The 22757-nt window shown below is 40.2% G+C and overlaps 2 protein-coding genes across 8 annotated transcripts; one reads left to right on the top strand and one right to left on the bottom strand.

Moving 5' to 3' along the window:
• Positions 1 to 881: 881 nt before the first annotated feature.
• On the top strand, positions 882 to 4381 carry LOC145973562 (uncharacterized). Its single transcript, XM_083103061.1, has 3 exons — positions 882 to 993; positions 1789 to 1946; positions 3968 to 4381. The coding sequence occupies exons 1-3, from the start codon at positions 955 to 957 to the stop codon at positions 4110 to 4112; spliced, it is 342 nt and encodes a 113-aa protein (XP_082959187.1). The 5' UTR covers positions 882 to 954; the 3' UTR covers positions 4113 to 4381.
• A 614-nt stretch (positions 4382 to 4995) lies between these two features.
• Rno (PHD finger protein rhinoceros) lies at positions 4996 to 22349 on the bottom strand. 7 transcript variants are annotated; one of them, XM_083103045.1, is made up of 11 exons: positions 21914 to 22349; positions 21560 to 21732; positions 19998 to 20047; positions 19393 to 19907; positions 19147 to 19303; positions 18476 to 18628; positions 18035 to 18322; positions 17661 to 17834; positions 17389 to 17558; positions 16971 to 17094; positions 4996 to 16893 (listed from the first exon to the last, which is right to left on the bottom strand). In XM_083103045.1, the coding sequence occupies exons 4-11, from the start codon at positions 19848 to 19850 to the stop codon at positions 9520 to 9522; spliced, it is 8898 nt and encodes a 2965-aa protein (XP_082959171.1). In that variant the 5' UTR covers positions 19851 to 19907; positions 19998 to 20047; positions 21560 to 21732; positions 21914 to 22349; the 3' UTR covers positions 4996 to 9519. The 7 variants fall into 7 exon arrangements, with proteins under 7 accessions (XP_082959171.1, XP_082959172.1, XP_082959173.1 ...); XM_083103046.1 differs by lacking the exon at positions 21914 to 22349 and adding an exon at positions 20814 to 21119 and having other exon boundaries at positions 21560 to 21879; XM_083103047.1 differs by lacking the exon at positions 21914 to 22349 and adding an exon at positions 20910 to 21119 and having other exon boundaries at positions 21560 to 21879.
• Between the last annotated feature and the right edge of the window lie 408 nt (positions 22350 to 22757).

The following is a 22757-nucleotide window of genomic DNA, read 5'->3' as shown; positions in this document are numbered from 1 at the left end:
ATAAAAAACGCAAAATATGATTTAAAAAAATGTATGATGCCGCTGGATGATAATGACAATGATTAATCGCGCATCAACAACTCGGCGTTTTTAATTCACGTCAGAAGGGCGGTCACTTTTTGGGATCCTTAGATATTTTTTGTTCATAAGAACGACGCAGATAGAATTCCCAGAATGATTTTCATCCCATCGGTCATTATCATCCCCCTAAAACTTAAATGACCGTCCAAAAACGCAATCTGACGAAATATAATCCCAGTCCAGGAACATAAAAGTGCGCCTTCCCAGAATACCTTTGGTCAACGAGACAATACCGAGTATTGTATTATACGATTACATTGATGCTAAATGTATGTAAATTGCCTGTTTTCCTTGCAAATCGAGTACGCAATCCAAACAATTATTCATCCATACTATGGGTGATCTAAGAAAACTGTGCTATCAAAAAAAAATATCTTCTAAAATTATTCGTGATTTGTATATTCGCTCTCTCGCTAAGTCTCATGAAAGTAGACTACTCTTCCTTCCATCTTCCTAAATTCAAAGTGTTTCTTTGTAATCAGTACTTTGCACCGGCACAAATTAAAGCGCAACGAAATAGCTTCGCGATAAAAGAGAATAAAGTCAATGGGAACACCTGGATTCGCTTCAATAGCATCGGCGCGACAAACCCTTTTCGAATTTTACGAGGATCATGTCCTCGACACCTCACGCCATGAAATCCCAGGATCCGAAATCATACTGGCATTCCCATTTGCGGTTCTTTCTGCCGCAACTTACGTATCCTACTACGTATTTACACCTCTTCGTTCGGTTCGTCTTTTTTCTCACTCTGACACTCGACCTGCAAAACCACAGACTGCTGATGACACACGTGCAAAGACGCACGTGTGGATGCGTGCGTCTTGAAAACACACTGGGACGATCGCATATATAAGGCCCGCAACACTCGAAATGGAATCAGTTCCCGATATGTTGCGACCTATGCATTTCGTAAGTGATTTTGTATGTCTCATCCTTGGCGTTGATAACGCGAGATTTATCTTCTTCGTGGGATCTTTCTGTTTCTCTCATGTTGTCACGTGTGTTTCGATTCGCGTATTTTTAAAGGCACGAAATGTCAATCGCGAAAGAAGAGTCCAATCAACTTGTCCGATTAGCGTAATTCACGTCGCGGGAGCTCAATTATTTCAATTATCGCTTGGAATAAATTATCTCTGATATAATTGAATAGTCAAGAAATATCGTGATAATAGAAACTACCGATAAATTAAATGATATTAAATTAAAGTGACAATAAATTAATACATCTAATTAAATAACATTCTGCGGAAAGTACGGCGATGGCTGATCAAAATACATCAATTCATCGATGATGGAGAAATTCTCAATACACTTATTACAAACATATGTTATTATATTATTATAATTCAGAGAAGTTTAAATTTTATTTCTACAAGTTGTAATGTTATAAAGTGTTCAAATATACATTACGTTGTATATGATAAATTATTTCATTATTATCGGATTTGCATTTCTAATGATTAATCAAATCTTTAATTGATTGATAATTTTCCAAGTATATTCTCAAGAAATGAGATTAGCAAAATTTTGTTACATGATGTTAAGTAAAATATTACAAATCTTCGTAATTCTTCATATTTTCGAACTATAGATTATGAATTCGATCAGCCTGAACGAATTTAAAGTCATATTAAAAAAATTTTCTGAATAAATTAATTTATCGCAAATTGAAGAATAATAATAAGGAATCATATCTGATTTTAGGTATTCCTTTTCGCGGCGTTCGCTTTTCTCGCGTTCGCCGCTGCTGCGGAAATAGAGGAAACAAAACCGCTATACGTTCAGAGGGAGATCGAACCACAGAGTGAGATCGAACCACAGCCGGATACCAATGATTTGGAAGCAGATGCCTCGTACTGGGGGTGAGTTTGGTTATAAATCATTCTATCCCATTAATATCTATTTATCTTTACACAAGAAATTCATGGATTTAATAACAATCTGTGAAAATATATGAAATGAATTAAAAGATAGATATATATTTAACTATATATGTTATTCTAGACTGTTTTCAAACTTGCATCGTAAAAAAATCGGGATTAGATTACATTCGCATGACTAATATTCTTTACTGACATTATCAAACGCAAAATTAAACTATCATACAATAAAAACAGTATCATGATATTTATAATTGCAAAGAGCGTCTCAAGAACATATCAATTGAGATACTCAAGTTCGAGTTTCATGTCTTGAGATATGAATTCGACAATTCTTTTTGAGTAAAGATCAACTAAGACTATATAAAAGTGACATTCATACTTGTAAATGTTATTTACAAAAATTGTTATTGCAAGATTTATAATAACATCATTAATCTTTTTGATATTAAATTATGATTAATATACTTCTGTAAATATTAATCTCTCTTCTTAAGTTACCTTGAATCATACTTGAGTGGTTTTTGTCAACTCATTATTTATTGTTAGTTGATATTAAATTCAAAGACTATTAATATATATACATACGTATATATTTTTTTTCTCAAGTAACAATTATTAAACTGCAAGAACACATCTTAAGACAAACTTCATCTGAGTTTCTCTATTGAATCGAAATTATAAATATGATGTCGCAAATATTAAATTGACTTTTAAGATTTATCTATTGAACTATATCATTAATCATGTTTCAAGACTGATTTCAAATGAGCTTCTTAATAAAAACACGACTAGATTAAATACAAAATCACAAAGATCTGTATTATATTTATTCTATAAGACGTTTTATAAAACGTAACTACTATAAATGTGAGGTAGGCTTTGCAGATGATTCTCACAGAATAAGAATTTTGCATATGTTTGATATTTTTGTGATATAAATAATTGTAATACATATTAAATAATAATCACGTATTCCGTCGCTCAATCAAAGCTTACTCAACTGCGACTATTTTTATATAAAGTTACCCTTTTAAGTGTACTTTGTATGCAAAGTTTGTTTGCGCAGCCCATCTGTAAAGACGATATATCGCGAGAAGAAACGGGAAACATCTCTAAAAAATATTATACTTTTGTGCTATCTTCATTCGCATTCATGACCCTGTCTCTTGACTACGCAGGCTTCTCGTCCATCGTAATTTTGTCAACATGCATACTCTAACTAGTCATGTGCATAAATGACACATTCTGATGCGCAAGTAGCGCTAAAGCGAGTTGCCAACGATCAATTTGCAACTATTGTATACACATCTCATCCATTTTTACAAGTGACAATTCAGAGTAAAACGTCGAAATTTATCGACGAAAAGAGATTATAAGCATATAACTATCTTAAAAAAAACAATATAATGTTAATATAAAAAAAGCTTGCAAATTTTTAAACTAACAAAGAACATATTTTAAATAGATGTTAGTATTTATATTTATATTATTGAGAAAAATCCATATGACCGATATTTTTGAAATAATTTTATGTTACATGTTTGAAATGAAAATGTTTTAATTTTTAAATTTGATTTCATTTGAAAAATTGTCAATGTTTTTTATTTGCATTTCCTATACTTTGTAAATGTAATGGCGTAATTAATTTAAAAAAAAGTAGAATATAACGGGACAATATGTTTGCTGTTATTTTCCAAAAAAAATTGTATAATTATAGTTATAATTTTATCAACGCGCACAACATAAATATCTTTCATAATTCGTGATATCTTTCATTCGATAATTGTTTGACTATAAATTATGTGATAAATTTTAATATGATACTTAAGAAAAGTAAAGTTTCTAATTTACAATAGAACAAATAAAAACTTACTTAAATATAACACTTTATTAAACATTTATTGCGTCTTAAAAATTACCTAGTACATGATTTGCATAATAAAAAATTTTCAAACGATCAAATCGGTCGTTTTAATTAACCAATCTATGAACAATTCCAGATACGGACGACCATGGCGATACGGTGGTTGGGGAGGCTGGAGAGGAGGATATGGCGGATGGGGCGGCCGAGGCTACGGTGGTGGGGGAAGAGGTTGGGGAGGTGGGGGAAGAGGTTGGGGAGGTGGCTGGGGATACTGGGGTTGATTTTGTCCCCCGCATTATATCTGTATATTTTATCCCCATCAATATATTCCTTTGTCTTTTGCATTAATATTCGACTTCTTTAAAATACAACAACTTCATTAGCTCTACAAGTGTTTAATTGAAATCTTCATCATGTAAGTATTCTATTGAAGTCTTCATCGTAAAAAAATTAATGATATGTGAAAAAGTGATATGTAAAAGATATTTTATCCCATCTAATCATATGTTTTTAAATAAAGACAAAGATTCTCTGGTTTGCGTATTTCATATATATGATTAATTTTATTCTATATTCTGTAAATATAAAATTGTACTCACAATCAGTTTTTTTATTGTCTACATTTCGCATACAATTTTTTGATATTTTTGCATTTCAGTTTTATAGTTTATCTGTGAATATTGGTATATATAAAAATTTATATATTAATCTTTTATTTTTCTTTTTGCTACACTTACCTAAATTATCAATCTGTTACATTTGTATGTATTTTTGGTAATCATAACAGAATATGTATCGAAAAAAATTTCGAAATGATTCTCTAGATTCTCCAAAGATTTTAGGTACTCTGAAAATATGTTTAAAGTTAAATTAGCAACCTTAAAAAAATATTTGCGAATTTATATGATCGACGAAAAGAAATTTATTTGACATTATTTATTTATTTAACAACAATAATTAATGGTAATCAGTAGTAAATTTTTTTCTGAAAAAATGATTGCTATTGAATATAACATATTTTATAAAAAAAATATTAGAAAACATGGAAATAAAACAATCTTTACAATTTTTCCAGCAAAAGAATTTTATGAAATTTTATATGAAAACTTGTATATCTATTTCAAACAAGATATGCAGGTATTGGGTGAAGAAGAAAACGCAGAATGTAAAAAACTGTAATTATTATTAATCGTAATAATATGATTATTGACAATGACGCGACTATGTGCACATTAAAACACCTTATCTGTATCTTACAATATCAGCTTTCTTACACTATATACAATAACTAAATATCATATTACTCATTTGTTGCATTATAATAAAACTATCTATATTTATATGTATATATATGTTCATATTTATATATTTATATATATATATTTATATTTTATATATATATAATATTAAATTCATCGTTATTTGTTATTAGCCTTATCGTTATTTCCATATATATATGTATGTATACATATACATATATATATATATGTGTGCATGCATGTAAGAAACGATTAAAAATTAACCAAATATTTATTCTTTATTTCTGTACAATATAGGCTCTTAAAACTCTGCTTATCACTGAAAAAATGTACATTGCGATGTATGCAAAGTCTGAAGGTATATAAAATTCTTTCGCTCGCGAAACGTTTAACCGGTTCGGCACGAGTGTCGATTCATTAATCAATCTTCCGTTCGTAATTGATCAATGATCGAGTTGCAATACGCTCCGAGGAACCGCACGGAAAAGTTTCGTTTGCGCGATCGATGAGAATTTTAAGAGCGGCGGCGAGTCCGTAAAATCGCCGACACGTTAAACAATACTTCATTTGATTTGATTTTTCTTGCGCAGAATAACAAGAAAATAACGAGTTATGATAATAAAGAATTGGGACGAAACGGTATCGCCAAGCTACGCCTCCTCCTCCCTTCCTCTCTTTCTTTCGCTCTCACACATATACGACACACTCTCTCGTTTTCTCACTCTCGCTCTCTTTTACTCCCTTTACGAGACACAAGAGAGAGATTGCGGCAAAAAACTATTTTACCTTCCTAGTCCAACACGTGCATTTGTGTGTAAACATGTGTATGTGTGTCCTGTCTATTTGCATGTGTCGTTTTGCATATATGTGTATATGTGTGCAAAATACATGGAAGATACTTAATGTCTGATTACAAGGAGATTCGCCAGCTCGTTAATCCCTCAAATCGATAAACTTTCTTCGGTATATCTGTGATTTTTGCTTACGAATGCGCATAATATGAGAAAAAAATCGAGAGAATGACAAACGCTAGAAATATTGCACGATGAATTTTTCGTTCTGGTAAAATGCAATTTCTTTCCATTGTGTATTTCTGTTATTTTTAATTTTTTTTAGGGTACCTCCAAAAGTTCATCGATCGTAAGTGAACCGCGCTGCGACATTTTTCTCTAAGAAACGATCTTCGTTGGAAGAGGTATCGAAAGTCTTTCGGCGCAATCTTGCACTATATCTTTTTTCTTTTTTTTTATTATATTTTAATGTGTTCGTCCAAAAAGAAAGTAACTTAAAACCATTTGGAAGATAAAATCCGTACGGTAACACAGCCGTTATATAAGCTTCATACCAATTACAGATTCCTGTATCTTATTCAATATACGAGTATATACAGCTTCTTATCCTGCGCGTCGCGTTACAATTGTGGAGTGAAAAACAATAAGAAATTATTCTGTACTGCCCGAGAAAACTATTTGATGAAAAATTTGAGATCATTATCCACACATTTCTACCATCTGTACTTTCGATTCTTATTTTAATATCCACGTTTTCTCATTTTTATCGAAATAAAATTATTTTCTCCTTGTTATTCGAAAAGATTGCTGACATACAGTTTGCCAGGGTTTTTCACTCCACAATCGATAATGTGCGAGGACCGGGACGAAGGACCTTCTCTCCTACGGACGCCGTAATAATTGCACATTTCGCATGAATCAGCAATTGATAAAATCTCCCTTCAACGCACACAAAAGCGGATAGGAGAAAAGATAAACAATCTTAGTTTCGCGTTTTACAGGATACATGCCTTCATTGCACGCAATCGACCTAAAATTCAGCCGCCGCTAATCTTCCTCGATCAATCATGTCATCCTGATTGTTTATCAATTTCAATCTCTTCCCTTGACACTTTCACGTACCATCAACTTAAAATACAATAACAAAAAACACATAGAAAAATAAATAAATACAATAACAAAGAGACACCAGCATCTCTGATATACTCTTATAAAGCGTTAAAAGATTTTAATTATTTTTATTCGTATTTCCAACGTGTTCGTGTATGTGTATGTGTGTGGGTATCTATAAAGTAAAACTCGATATGTTATTATAATTTTTCAAATTTTACATTTGAGCAATAATTTATCTGAAAAAGACGTGCTTCTACAGTATAACAGAAATGATATTTTATCCTCGTCTAAAGAACTTTTCACCTTTAAATATATTTCACTCCCTCTCTTAAAAGTATTTGCACTTAACGTAACATAAAATTAATAGAATTATTCAAAGTTGCTGGTACTTAAAAAGTAGGGGGAAAAAGCACACACGCGCGCGCGCGAATCCTGTCAGGAGTCTTCTCTCTCTCAAAGGGTGAGAATGATAATGAGATGCGTCGCTCCTCGGCCTCGCACAAAACAAAAAGAACGAAATATTTTCTTACATCTTTATCTCGTGATTCGTCGAATGTGCATGCGACGCGTATCAGAAGGGAAATCTCGCCCTTTTCTCTTCTTACATCCGTAAAATTCGATCGTATTTCTTTTTCCATTTTTTCTTTTTTAATATCGGTACAAAACATGGCACGCCGCTTCATCAACCATGAGTATTTTATACGCATAACTCTCATTATCTATACGTGGTGAGATTAAAACGATACGAGACTTATAAATACAAAAAAAAAATAGTAATTAATAATCATAGTATAATAGCGTATATATACATAAATATTAGAATAATAATAAACACAGAGAAGATGAACTGAAAAATCGTCTAAAAATCGTTCTTGTGGAACTTTCGAAGAAGAATGCATGGTGAATAAATAGCGTCTTACATTTGATCGTCATAAATAAATATACATGCAACAGAGCTACAACGTGAAAAGGGATAAAATAGATAATCGGTGACGATTAATAAATGACGCATCGTGTCCTATAAAAAAAAACTATGTAACAAATTGCGCTAGAAGCGCGTACATAATATAATGCGTAAAAAAATATAATAAAAAAATATCTTCGCGTCTAACTTTGCGATCGTATGCGTAAATTGCACACTGTGAGGCGAAAACACAAAGGAAGAAAGAAAACAAAGGACACATGAGCGCGATATTTTCGAGAGCAATGATACATCGTATTTCTCTCTTTTTTTCTTTCCCTCCTTTTCTTTCCGGGCACGAATCACGCAAACGAATATGCTCGTGTGTTAAAAAATCGTTTGCTGAAAATTAAAAAGAAAAAAAAAGAAAAATGCGTATCTCCCTTTTCTCTTTTGACGTCTCACGTCTGGCTGATATACGCTCTCCTTGCCACACGTTAATCGATGTAAGATCGATTGAAATATTGTATTGAAATATTTTATAGTGTGTTGTGGATTTATTAAAATTTATTATAGTTAGCATTGAAAAATCACGACCTAGGCGGTGATTTAAGAAATATGTTTTTTTGTACAAGATAATTTTATGTCGCTGGCACGATACCCTCATTAAGGTGTCGATTGTTGCGCTCGAACACGAGCCTCATTCTTTTTAGGACGTCAGGAATCAATACGTTTTACCGATCTGTGAGATTTTTAAAGTATCTGGTCAATGACCAGTGGTCATCATATTGATGTGAGGTCGCATCGACGAGCATGAGAAAAATCTTTGAGCATTGCACGTCGATCAACGATTGGAAGGAATTGTATTTCGTCAAAGAAAATTTTCTCTAACAAAGAAAAAGTTCTTGGTAGTTTAAATATTAATAGTTTTAACTAAATAAATAATAGGTGTAAATTATGTATGACAAGTTATACGATCAATCAGTCAAAATTTGCAAGGACATTCAGGATTCCAGGATTTCTTTAAAAGAGAATTTTTAATATTTGAAAAAAAAAGAAACAAATAATTAAGTGTCACATGGCTGTTCTTTGCTCTTTATATATTATATATTATATATAATTGCGTCAAAAATATTTATAAAATTAAAATTTTACTCAATCTGCATTATTAAAGGGAAAGAATCAGACATAAAGATAAGCGAGCTTTATGTGGATTCGACTACGCAACGAAGGTACACCTTAGCGTGGGTCGCTGATACATCCGGAGAAATGCCTGTTTTTTTTTCTTTTTTGTAGTATTTACCGTAAATTTTGGGCACTTTGTGAAATTTCACTTCACCCTCAGATCATTTACAATAATCAATAATTTATATTACACTCTTACAACGTTTTCTCTAGCGAGTCTCTGTCTCAACATTGAACAATATACATCTGTCGTGTGTGTACGTGTATGTGTTGCGTATGCGTAGACGAGTGTACCTTACGCATACATAGGCACGACAGAGGGTCGCCAACCCAGCGAGGTGCCGTACGTATAAATGCGTAATACGCACACCCGTACAATATATAGATTCATCTAAGAAAGAACCACTAAATTACTGTATTATACAATTATCATTAATTATCACCTAACTTGGCATCCTTGCGGGAGCGGTGCGGGCGGACGCCCCGGCGATGAGCTGTGATTCGCGGACTGGGGTAGCAATGGAATATCCTCTTTGGAAGATTGCTTTTCCGTGCACGACAGAGTCCGCTGCTCCTCTTGCTCGGACCTCGTCTCAGCGGCGGCGGCAGCAACGGGGATGACGACGTCGGCGGCCGACAATCGTTCCGTCGTCGACGCCGTCATCGCCGTCTCTTCGTCTTCCTCCTGCTCGACACCGCCGATCGGCAACGGCGCCACCGAGTTCACCAACGTCACCGTCGTTGTCGTCGCACTAGTACTACTATTACTACTGCTGCTGCTGCTGCTGCTACTACTGCTACTACTATTACCACCACCACCATCGTCGTCCGCACTCGCGCTGCTCGCTACTCGCACCGGATCCTTGAGTTCGTAGCCCTCCTGGCAGCGCGTAAGTTTTAATCGGATCGGCGTTAACTTGGCCGAACGGACGTTCCCGAGGGCAGCGACGCCGGTGTTCGGGTCCGTAGGCTGCTTCTCGTCGACGCCGCTCTCCCCTATCGGGTAGATCCCCACTTCGTCCTTGTGGGTCGGCTCAGGCGGCGGTGGACCCACTCGGCTGTCCTTGTCCGATGATGCCTGCTGCTGATTGTCGTCCTCGTCGCCGATGGCTGGCGCATCATTCGGGGCGTTGTTGTTCGTCGTCACCGTCGAGTTTGCGCCCGCCACCTTGCTCCATCGAATGATGATCTTGGGCGGTGCCGGACCGTCCTCCAGAATTTGCACTCGTGCCTCCTTTTTAGACTGCCGCTTCTTTCGCTTGCCGTTCTTGTCGCGCTTGCTTTTCGTCTTCTCGTCGTTGTCGAAGCCCGCCATGATCATCTTGCGGAACTTCATACTCTCCCGACGGAGCTCCTCCATGCTAGGTGTGCTCGGGATGCTGCTGAGTCGTTTCTTCGGCGGTCTTATCCTGCTACGATCGTCCTGCATGTTGCCTACATCCTGACCGCCGATTATACTATTGCCAATCTTGATCTTCAACTTGGGCGGACCGGCGCTGGTCGCGGTAGGCCTGGTCTGTCTACCTCTTCGGCGATCACTGACAGTGCCTACCACGAGGCGTCTCCTGTCGGAGCTGCTCTCATCCTCGCCAGCTACTACGTCAAAGCCACTGCTGCCACTACCGACACTACGTTCTTTCCGCCGTTTCTTCTCCATGTTCGCGTCGACGACCGCTTTATAGTCATCACGAGTCGGTATACTTGTCATGGACGCCACAGCCTTAGGGATGGTAATGACTGTTCGACTAATGGGCTGAACTATAGGCGCGGAAGCAACGCTACCGCACACTGGATCATCCATGTTCATGTCCTGCGAGCAGTACTGGCGCAACAGCTCCTTCTTACGCATGCGACGTAGATTCGATGTGCCTGAAGCGACGGACGCACTGGTGGCGGCCGGTGGGATTATCACCGGTGCTTGCTGAGCCAATGGCGGTACCGACGATGCCGGCACGTAGTTCGCGTCGAGGAATGGGCCTTTGATCTTCACCTTCAATTGGTTCCTAGAGTCGGTTAGGGAAACTTTGTTAGCGTCAAAATTGGCTGCGGATGACGGATCCATCACTGACGGATCAGCAAAGACTGGTTTAGAGCATGGATCTTCGAAGACTCCGCTCGCGAGTTGCTGCTGCTTGCCAGCGAGCTTCTTTAATACGCAACAGTTGCCGTGCAATAGTTCGTTCTCCAGATCGTCTATGTCCGGCAAGTTCGATTCTGCGGATACGCTCGCAGCGAAGGTGCCCAGTAAATGATTGCCGTAGGACTGACCGTGAACCGACGAGCTCGGTTGGTCCACGGTCGAGTTATACGTGCGCATATCCACTGGACCCGGTAACAATGGCATAACCGTATTGTCGACGAATGCTTGATGGCTAACGCTCGATTCGGACTTGGCCAGGATAGCTTGATGATCGTGATGCGCCGCTGGTGACGAGAGCTTCTTGTCATCGACGTATTTCTTTGCGGTGTGCAGCGTAGGACTAGACAAGTGGGACTGAATACCGCCATCGTTTGCCATGCCTCCGAGTGGCTCGTTGATCCGCGTCTTTTCGTTCACGTCGGTGGATCTTTTTCGTTCACGCATTGTTCGTAGATCCGCGATATTGGTCTCGTTCGCGGAGTCCTCATCCGAATCAAAGTCGTATACAGTGCCTACAAGCTTGTTCTGGATCGAGTCGTCGTTGTGCAACGCGTTTGACATTGGTGGCATCATCGCAATCGACGCATTCTGATTATTTCTGCCGCGTCCCCGTCCCCGGCCGCGACCGCGACCGCGGTAATTCGAGTGTTGAGATCCCTTAGCACCCCTACCGCGACCGCGAGCAGTCGGTGCGGTTCTAGTGGTTTCCTGACGCGGCGATTTACCGGGTGATTTGCCCTGCAACGACGTCACCCTGGCGGACGTTCTCGTTGGTTTTGATGGCGATTTCTTTCCGGATGACGTACTCTTGTTGTCTGGACCAAGTACCTCCGTTATATTCTCTACGACGGTTTCGCTGTTGACCTGCGTTTCAACGATGGCATTGAGGAAGGTCGTCGGTACGGTAGGCGAGTTAACTTGCTGCGGCAGCAAAGACGGTGTATGGCCCGGTGTTTCCGAGGATGGCGGCTGCGTCGATGGCGGTTGCTGCTGCTGCGATTGCTGTTGCGATACCGATGATGGTGGCGGTGGAGGCACCGGCACCGACGGCGGCGGCGTAGTCACCTTCGTTGGCGATACCATAGCTGCGGTAAGCGCCATGTTATGCGACGACGAGGTGAACGCTGCAGTGCACGGTGATGCCTGCATATTGAGCGATTCCTCGAGCGGCTTCGGTACGTGTGGTAACAGAGATGGCGGAGTCGGGAAAGGTGCGCCGAAAGGTGGTGGGAATGGCGACGGATACGGCAACTGTGCGGCGCACGATTGCGGCGGGAACAGCGACACCGCTCCGGCAGCATAAGAGCTGGTCTCCGAATACGAATGGTAAGGCGTCGCGTCTATCGTGCATGGTGGATATGGTGGTATCGGAGGTACATTCTTGTAAGGTGGTATGGCCGCGTGTTCCTCTGCGGAGGACGCGGATGTAATGGAGGACGACGTAGATCTACGCGAAGGCAACACCTGGCTTTCGGCCCATCGCGTGTCTGGACGACCATTCAGCTCGTTGTAGGGCGAACCACTCTGTGCGTAGTCCTGCCTGATGTCCGACGAGACATCCTCCTTGTCCAGTACGCGATCCATTTCGCTGCTCTGATCGCAGTCCTCCGAATTGGGCAGACTGATCAAGTGGCGGTTCACCATCTCCATGGGTGTAATCTCGTCAACGATCTGCGCCGATATTCCTGCACCAGTCGCCGCTACTTGCTGCTGATCCATCATCGCGAGAGATTGCACGCGCGACTGCTCCTGTGCTACGGTATGCTGTGCCTCGAGGTGCTGTTGCACCCGTTCCATCGGGTGTGTCTGCTGCAACTGTAGATACTGATCCTGCATGTTCATATTGAGTTGCAGATGCGCGACTAGAGCGGCGTCGGGATTCGCCGTGGGATCCGGCATTACGGCACTGATGTCGTTCGGGAATTGATGCGCGACGGCGGCCGCGGCGGCGTAACGGTGATTCTGGTTGTCAATTAGCGTATTCAAATGTTGTACATCGTTTGGATTAAAATTGTCCATGCTCGGCGGTACCCATCTCTCATCCGCCTCAGCCCTATCTAGTTTTGCACGTTCCACCACTGTCACTTTGGCCGTCTCGCGCTCCTCATTTCCGTACATGTAATGTTGCTCGTTATTGCTATTACTCGAATAGCAAGGCTTTCTTTTGTCTTCAATAGTATGATTTTTGCACGTAAGATCCTCGGACACTTGCACGGGTTCTGGCCCGCTATTGTTCTTCATCTCAACCGGCTGCACAATTGGTTGCGGTTGTTGTTCCACCGATTGTTGTTCTAATACATCCACTTTTCCTTGAAGCAGCGGCTGCTGCTCCTCGATCACTGGCTTCTCAACTGAATGAAAAGGCGGTTCTTCTTTTTTCGGAAGTTCCTCTTCCGCCGGAACGGATTCCAATTCGAACTGACTAGAATTCGATTTCTTCGATAGTTCCAAACGTAATTTTTCTACTAGATGCAGAGTTTCACGTGCACTATCCTCTTTGTCCTCTTTGAACCAAAGCTCATTGTTGAAAGAGAATGAGAGAGGCGCTGCTCCTCGCTCCTCATCGCGCGGTATGCTAAAACCATCGTCATTCACTATGTCATCAGTCAGTATGTCTTGATCGAAGTCGAACAGCTCTGACACGCTGGGATCCTTGCTACCATGTTGCGGCGAAAAGATAGAACGATTCACGGACTTCCTCCTCTTTTGCTGGCATTCCTTCTCGGGCATCGCAGTTTCGGGTTTGTCGAGCACCGATCTCGCGCAGATGTTATCAATGTTGGACTCTTTAGCGCTGTTTTCTTCGATCGTGATCATCTCAACGGCAGCCTGCGTCTCGCTCTCGAGCTTCTGCTCTGCCTTCTTTTTCTTATCCGCAGATTTCTCCGGCGCAATTTCGACAACATCTCTCTTTACATCCTCCTTCTCCAATTTCATGATATCTAGTACTGCGATTTCCTCATTCATATGATTCTTAATGTTCTCGTTCTTAATAGTCTCCTTCGTAACTGATTTCTCGGACATTGTGACCTTGTCTTTATTCTCTTTGCATGCAGATTTTTCTTCCTGAGTAGCAAGTTTATTCCTTGACAGTTTATCTAAATGCTCGCGCTTTTCGAGGAGCTTATCCAATCCCCTCGATGACTTCTTCGGACTGTCCCGTTCCGCTCGTCGTTGCTTCATTTCCTCCTCTAACGTATTGATCGCATTTCTATTGCTAGTTTTCTTGATTTTTTTATCGTCTGTCTTAGTAGTATTCTCAATAATTTTTGGAGGTTCTGCGGAAACATTCTTATTGCTAGTAACATCATGTTTGTTGTCTTTCTCGGTTTCCTTGTTTGTCTTCTCCGTTAATTTCTTTTCTATTTTTTTGAGCGGTGTCGTTTCCTTGTTACCCTTGTCGTCCTTTGCGGTAATCTCACTTGATTTTCGTTTGCGAGTCTCCGACTTCGTTCTGGACGTTGCTCCGCCGCCGCTGCCATCTTCCTTGTTTCTGAGAGTGAGCTGTTGTTGTTGTTGTTGCATCTGCTTGGTTGATTGATTCGATTTCTTGGTAGACTTGGCCCCAGAAACACTTCGTAGCCCATCATTATCTCGAGAACCACCGAGCACACTTTGTTCAACTGACTGTTGTGATTGTAAGGATGATTTTTTGGAGTCTCTTTGATCGGCTTTCTTACTAAGTGACTGCTGCTGCTGCAGTTGTTGTTGTTGTTGTTGCTGTGACTCTTTAGGTAATGTGGCTCTACTTGATTCTTCTCTCTCAATAAGCGGCGGCTGAAACTCTGGTCCATGCCGCCCGTCGGAAGTTTTAAGCTTCTTATCGGGCAGCCTCTTGAGTTTCCGCCCCGCAAGAGTCTTTTTCTCGGATTCGACAATCTCGTCTGCAACCTTATTCACCGTCTGTCGCTTATTCACAGTCTTGTTCTTCATTTGATTACCGGTATCGCTCTCAGAAGATGTGGCATTGGTGGTGGTCGAAGAGGATGCTGGTTCCTTAGCAATGTTCGACATTTTCTGTACCGGACTCTTGGCTACATCGGAATCGCTACTACTTTCCGAGGAGCTGCTGCCACTGCTGCTTTCACTACTGCTACTCTCGCTGTTGCTGCTCTCGGGCATCTGTTTCTTTCCTCGTCTTTCTTTCGATGGCTCTTCCTTTCTCGTTGGTAATTCCTCTTTCTTGGGCGATTCCTCCTTCTTGATGATTTCCTTCTTCTTACCACTATCCGGCAATTCTTTCTTTGGTTTGGTGTCCGCAATGTCGAGATCTGGTTGAGCAGTTTTCGTGCCCATGCCACTCTTGATATGCTCCGCAGCTTTCTTTGCGGCCTGCCGTTGCGGCACATAAGCGAGGATTTCCGTGCCATCGCCAAACTCCTTGTCAAAATCATAAACATCATTGTTCTTAGCATCCTTCGGTGTTTTGTTATCACGATGTTTCTTGCTAGAAGGCTTCTCTTTATTCGGTTTCAGAGGTTCCCCGGGTGATTTCACAAACTCTACGGGCTCGCTCGTGGTATTTTCCTTCTTACCCTGCGTTCGCTGCATAATTTCCGACGCTTTCTTCGCTGCTTGCCTCTGCGGAACTATCAGAGCGGATGGTATATATTCCTTCTTTTTAGAATTTTTCATGTTTTCTTTGTTTTTCGTACATTCATCCTGATATTCCGATTTTGTAGCATCCTTAGATGCAAAGTTTTTCTGATTATTCTTAGATATATCTGCCGCCGAAAATTCCTTCACTGCAGCTTTCGTGATAAGTACAGCCGAGTGCGAATGATGTTCTTGTGAGTCCGAATCGGTGTCTGAATATATAGCGGAAGCAACGGATGGTCCGAGGCGAGAACCGGCATTGGTACTCAATGGCAACAATTCATCGCTCTCACTGCCAGAACTGCCAAGCTCCATATGTTGTAAAGTACGCGATTTGTTAACCGTATCCAGCTTATCGCTTTCGCTGCTGTCGCGCAATTTTACCCTTGATCCCCTATCTGACGTATTCTTCTTTGATTTTCGCCTAGTAACGGAAGATTTGTTTTTCGTCGTTGTGTTTCCTTCATCTTCTGTACTCGATTCGCTCTCGACTTTCAAACTTTTAGATTTGTTTGTGCATTTGCCAATTCCGGTCTTTCTTTCCGATTTCGTCGCATCTGTCTCGCTACTGCTCATCGACGACAAATCGCTACCATATAGGCGTCTGGCGGAACCGTTGAAGTAAAGTTTCTTATTGGATGCGCCATTAAAGTCCGGTTGTATCTTCTTTTCATCGCTCGATGCTGGTGGAGGCGATTCGACACCCGCAATCCGGGCAAGTATCGTTTCAAAATCGTGCGTGTGATCCTCAGCATCAGGATGGGAGTAGAGACGATCGTATATCGAGGGCCCGTGATTGGCCTCGACGACGGCGACGGCTGCTGCTGGAGATAGCGGCGGTCCAGCCATTACCATTGCTTGCTTATGGAAGGTCTGTTCGCGCAGTCTCAGGAAACTGCGACAAAGTTTCTCGCGGCGACCGACCATGTAGCATAGATTACGTACACGTTCTAAATCTTGGCGCAATTGAACAAAAGTACGCATTTTCTCTACATCTGCTGCCTGACCCTGAGCGCGTGCACCCGCGCTCGATAACTCGCCACAACGAGGTGCCAATAATGGTTTATTATGACCAGCCTAAAACGTAATACATATCGTATCATAGTCAATGCATTCTTGCATTCACAAATTTATATAGATAATTCATAACTTACTCTTCTTTTAAGTTTCCAATAGTTATAAATGTATACAATACTGTCGGGATCTATATCCAATTGCTGGGAGGTAATATCCTTTATACTAACATGTTTATCGAATTCTGCTTCAATTTCTTGCAATCTGTATGAAGATACACATAACTTATTTTTTGTAACATGGTTTCAAAAAAGATTAATTTCTTTAAGAGATGCATAAATTACAAAATATAAATCTATTAATATAAGATTTTTCATATAAAATCATATAAATACATATTTTTCCAAAAATAGTTTTCTCATATAATTTAAATATAAAACATTCTTTCCAATATTTAATAAATATATACAATAAATACATATATATTTAATAAATATATTTTTCGAAATAAATTCTGTGAGCTTTAATGTAATTTGTAAAGCACATTATATCACATACTTTGCTGCGCGTGCTTGATTTTTTTCTTCAGAAGTCATGTCTTTTCGTTTACGCCGTCTAGATTCACCATCCTCGGAATCTGATCCTCCCTTTCCACCACCACTTCCCATATTACCCCCAACGCCGACTTTGTCTTTTGTATTTGTTCTACTGTGCTTTTGACAATATGACTAAAGAAATACGAAGTTATCAAATTAACTTGTCAAATTCTAGTCAAAACGTGCAAAACAAATTAATTTTGATAAATTTAAATCACATAAGATAATTTTTACCCTTAATTTTACACCATCGTCCGCCATTTCATCTTCGATAATTGCCTTCATTTCAAGTCCATATTTAAAAGCACATGTAACATGATACGCTGTCTTACAAGTTTTTATACTGCATTGGATGCAAGCACCCACACGTTCGCGGCATAAAACGCAAATTAGGGCCCATCGACTTTGCTGCAATTAGTTATTATATTCTCAATCAATTTGTATTCAGAATATGATAACAAAATAAACTCACATTTAAATTATTAAAAATATAATATTGAATATAATTGTTTACAATTGAAATAGTGATCTATATAAATTTAGATGTTGACAAAAATACAGAATAGTAGGAAATCTATGAGAAAACAATTTATAAAACTATTATTTACCGGAATACTAGATATTTTTGTAATTGGTTCCATTCTCTCTACACAACCAATGCTAACTTCGGGAATCCAGAGTGCACACGAAACGTGAGCCCATTTTTGACCGCTTCGTGTACACTTCATTGCACCACCCTTATTAGGGCATAATACACAATCGGGCCTTTGACTTAACGAACAAGTTCTACATAACCAAGAGCCATCGGGTATCGAAGTAATGCCATAACAAGCTTGATGTACACATATGTTACAACAATCACAAAACACCATCTCATTACCCTCCTCCGAATCCGGCTGCCATGAAAATATTTCACGTTATAGAATCCAATTCTTTAGAATTCTTTAGAGTCAAATTAAAACGTATCACATGTGTATGTAAAAAATATACAATAGATGAATTATTTCAAATTTTGATCATATAAAAAAATCATGAAAAAAATCACTTACCGATCTGCATACATCACAAATGACATTTTCATCATATTCAATTCCGAGCCCTTCCTCGTTTTTGACGATTGTTTGAATCCTTTCCCAACACCGCACTTCTAATTCTTCTATTACACGTTCTAATTGCGATTCTGTAACCGGCAATTGTCCAGCCTAGGATAATTTTAACATAAAAATACCCATTAATTCATGAATACAGATTTGTAGAAAAAAAAGCAATAAGTCACAGGAGATATGCAGTTATTAATATATAAATATTTCTATTATATATACTAATGATTTCTTAATAACGATTGTAAGAAAAAAATTAATTGTCAAATTACTTATATTACTAAAAAATACAATAACAAAAACAAATTTAATCTGTTTATATGTTTTAATCTTCTCAGTGGCAAATTAAATACTAATTATGTATAGTCTTGTCAAATTTATCTGATAATTATGATGAGATTATATTGATTTAATTAAATATATATATTCTTTAATGATATGTATTCTTTAATGACATATGTATCCATTAAAGATGTTATAATGTTTGATATTTATGATGTTGTAATTATATATATTTTTTAATATTTTACACAAAGTATCAATATGATTCTTTATGCACAATTAAAAAATTAATTTAAAAAGTGTCATTTTTTATTTACTATATAAATAGGATGTTTTACCTGTGCTCGTTCGCCATTAAATACTTCCAACCAGGCAATGTCAGTATCATCAAGGTCATAAGCACAAGCTTTCTCTGCTCTTGCTGGAGTGGTACTTAAATGATGATCTTCTGAGTTAAAATAATCATCACGAGATATTCGTACGAACTTTTTAGGCCTGAAACGAACACGAGACAATTTCGTTATATAGCACTTTAATGCACTTTTAGTAATCAGCACTTCAAATGCACAGTGTAAGACACTCACAATTTGAATTCAGTTTGTAACTTCAAAGGAGACGTTTGCGTAACAGTAACCGTCGGTTCGGGAAGAGAATCTGGATTAACTGGTACTTGAACACCTCTTTCCCATTCCTGTTTCCATTGATCAGTTATAACCCAATATTCGTTTGGACTTAACGGTTCACTGTCTGGTAATTTCATAGCGCTGATCAGATCTTTGCGAAATAACTCCGCCGGAGCTTCGGCGGATGATCGATTATATATGCTGGGAATCTTGATATCGCTGACAGATCGGGCGGTCCAGGATGCCCCCCCTTGGCTGGATGACGCCATCGTTTCCTCCTCTTCTGAGGGCCCCATGGTCGCTGCCAATGCCGATGAACCAGTGGCAGCTGGACCCAATCTACACTTGCGCCTTTTAATAGCGCCCGGACAAGACGCCAGATCATTGTCGTTTCTATGCCTCTTGCCTCGTTGTGCCATTCTACTATGCCAAATAAGCTAGTGATACGTGGCACATGCAGGTGAACTGTATGCACCCTGAAATAACACAATCAAATATATGAGTTTCCTTCTCTCTGTAAAGCATACTTTATAAGATATCATATATAAATAGGAGAATAAACTTACTACATAGTTATCCATATATTTATTATCTGGAAAGCAGATTTTTTTCAGAACTGAAACATAAAGAAAGAATATGCGTCAATACAAGGAAAGATAATTAATATTTGTTAGTCAAATAACACAAATGATACTAGAAGACAAGTTTTCAAAGAAAACCAAATCATTTTGTAAGATCATATTAGAGATTGCAATTCATTTCATCAATATTTTTTAAATATATGTAATAATTTTATCTAGAATTTAGTTCTATTTGTTTTATGTTCTATTTAGTTGTATTTATATTGTTTCACTTATTTAATTTACAGTTAATATACAATAATTTATATAAGAATAAGTAAATTCAAGTAGATTTAAAATAAAAATTATTAACTTCATTAATTAATCTCATCTGACTTATTTTATTAAAAATCTCATAATTAACATCTTTGTTGTAGAAATATTTAATAAATTACTCTTATTTTTTTCTAACGCTCCTTGTAAGATGTAATTAGAGATTGATATAAACATTAAATGGAAAAAGAAAATATGACAATAAGCACACACGAAGAGGAATGTGTGGCAGAAGCCAAGTACAAGTAATAAAATACATAAAGAATACTATCGAGAGAGAATTAAAAACATAATACTGATACATTTTATAAATCATTTACTACAAAAGATAATAGAATAGAAAGAATAAGTAGTGTAGGAGAAATAGCGCTTAAATTGCAGTTTTAAAAGTAGGCATTCAAATGAATCTTGTATGTGACACTTTGCGTATAAATGTCAGCAGTTTGCTATACAGTGGTAACAGCAAGAGAGATGAAATATTCGCATTACATGTGATTTCTGCGCACAGAGAATTAAGGTCAATAACACTACAACGATGCCAGAGTGATTAAGAGATAGATTTCCAATTGCGCGCACAGCCAGCACCTTGGAACAACAACATCCAGCTCGACAGCCCGGCCAGGACGGAGGCATTTTTCAATTCGACGCTATCGTGTCGCGCTATCGTTACGTCAATCGAAATACGCGCAACGGAATGACAGATCGGTTGTTTGTTGTCTTCCCGGTTGTCGATAAACACCGTGCGTGTCCCGCGGAGGCTGGCTGCGCGCGCGACCTCCCGCACACACCGTTCCTCTGCGGGGAAAGAGAAAAGAGGTTATAAAAAAACGTAGGTCCACTTGGCGGGGGCTGAGTCGCGCGTCGTCGCGACGGCCGACGGCGACGACGGCCGACGGCGATTCAGCGGGGGCGACGTTCGGCGTGACGTTCACCGCGACGGGGACGCAACGGGGACGCGACGCAGCGCAGCTCGATGCACCGCACACGACACGACACGACACGGCACCGCGTCGCATCGCATCGCATCGCACGCATCGCACGCATCGCACGGCGACGCGGCGCGGCAACGGCCGGCCGAGGCGACGACCCGCGACGTCCCCGTGCGCCGTCCGCGGATCGGATCACGTCGCGATTCATGTAAACATTGACTATAGCAGAGAGAACGGGGCGCCTGCGATCCGCGCTCTCCGCGGATCGCTGCCTCGCGACAATAAGGGCACACTCATCACACTCACTGCACGTGTCGACGGTCGAGCGGGCCGCGGGCGGCGTTAAATCTCATCGTATACACGGCGGATCACGGTTGGCAAGGGCAATCGATGCAATTGCGTACATCTACGAGAATGCTCACGGCTCCATTACGTTGCTGCTGCTGGTGCTGCTGGTGCTCCTGCTGCTGCTGCTGCTGCTGCTGCCCGACAACATTGACAATACAGATGGCAGCAACGTCGCGCGCACTCCGCACACTACGAGTCTCCCCCGCGCACGCACGCACGTACACACGTCCACTGTGCGCGCGCGCGCGCGCACACACACACACTCGCTCTCGCATACGCACACGCATACACTAGGGGAAGACTATTAAATACCTTATTATTGATCTATTAGCCGGATATATTTCCGCGCGCGAGGCGGCACGTGATTGCGAGCGGACGTGAAACCGGCCGCGGGGCCGCCGGCAATCGCCGTGCGCGCTCCCGAGCCGCCGCGTTCACGCCGACGGGCTGCTGCCTGCAAGTGCGTAACGGCCTCGTCCTCTCTCTCTCTCTCTCCCTGTCACGGCAGCCTAACCAACATGTCCTCATTAGCGATTCCAGGCGGGCGGCACAGGCAAGTCCGTTACTCACTCCGCCGGCGGGTCCGCGCGTTACCCCGGCTACTCGGGGCTACTTTCGACGGCCGGCCGCGGTACGGCGAACGCTCGTGCTTGATCGCGGTACGCACCAAATCAATATTATATTTACATAAAAGTGAATACTGGCGTTTGGCGCCATCATGCCTGAAAAAATAACTGTGGAAGTACGATGTCACGTGACCGACCCAGCGAGATCTCGCGATCTCGCCCGTGCACGGATCGCGGAGTAGCCGCGAGATCGGACGATCGACGGGGACTGGACGGCCCGACCGGCGCGCCACCTGTCGGCGCGCCAATGTAGGACGCTCGCTTCGCGTCGATTGGCCATCGCCTAGAGGATTTTCCCGAGTTTCGAGAGGAACCAATTAATGGGTTCGATCGAGCTTATTTTTTCCCGACGAAACGTCCAATAGTTAGAAATGTAGCGGTAAATAATATGTAATATTTTTTAATAATTTATTAATTTATATGATATAGAAGTTAGTTCTTCGAGGATGATGATGGCGGATGATTAATATAAAATAATAGAGAGAGAGAGAGATTAAATATGATAAATTATTTTATTTATTATATTATTT

The sequence above is a fragment of the Camponotus vicinus genome, unplaced genomic scaffold, assembly GCF_025532165.1.
Source record: "Camponotus vicinus isolate PSW18456_S1 unplaced genomic scaffold, iyCamVici1.0 SCAF_6, whole genome shotgun sequence".
NCBI lineage: Eukaryota > Metazoa > Arthropoda > Insecta > Hymenoptera > Formicidae > Camponotus > Camponotus vicinus.
This window is presented reverse-complemented; position numbering and strand designations above follow the sequence as displayed.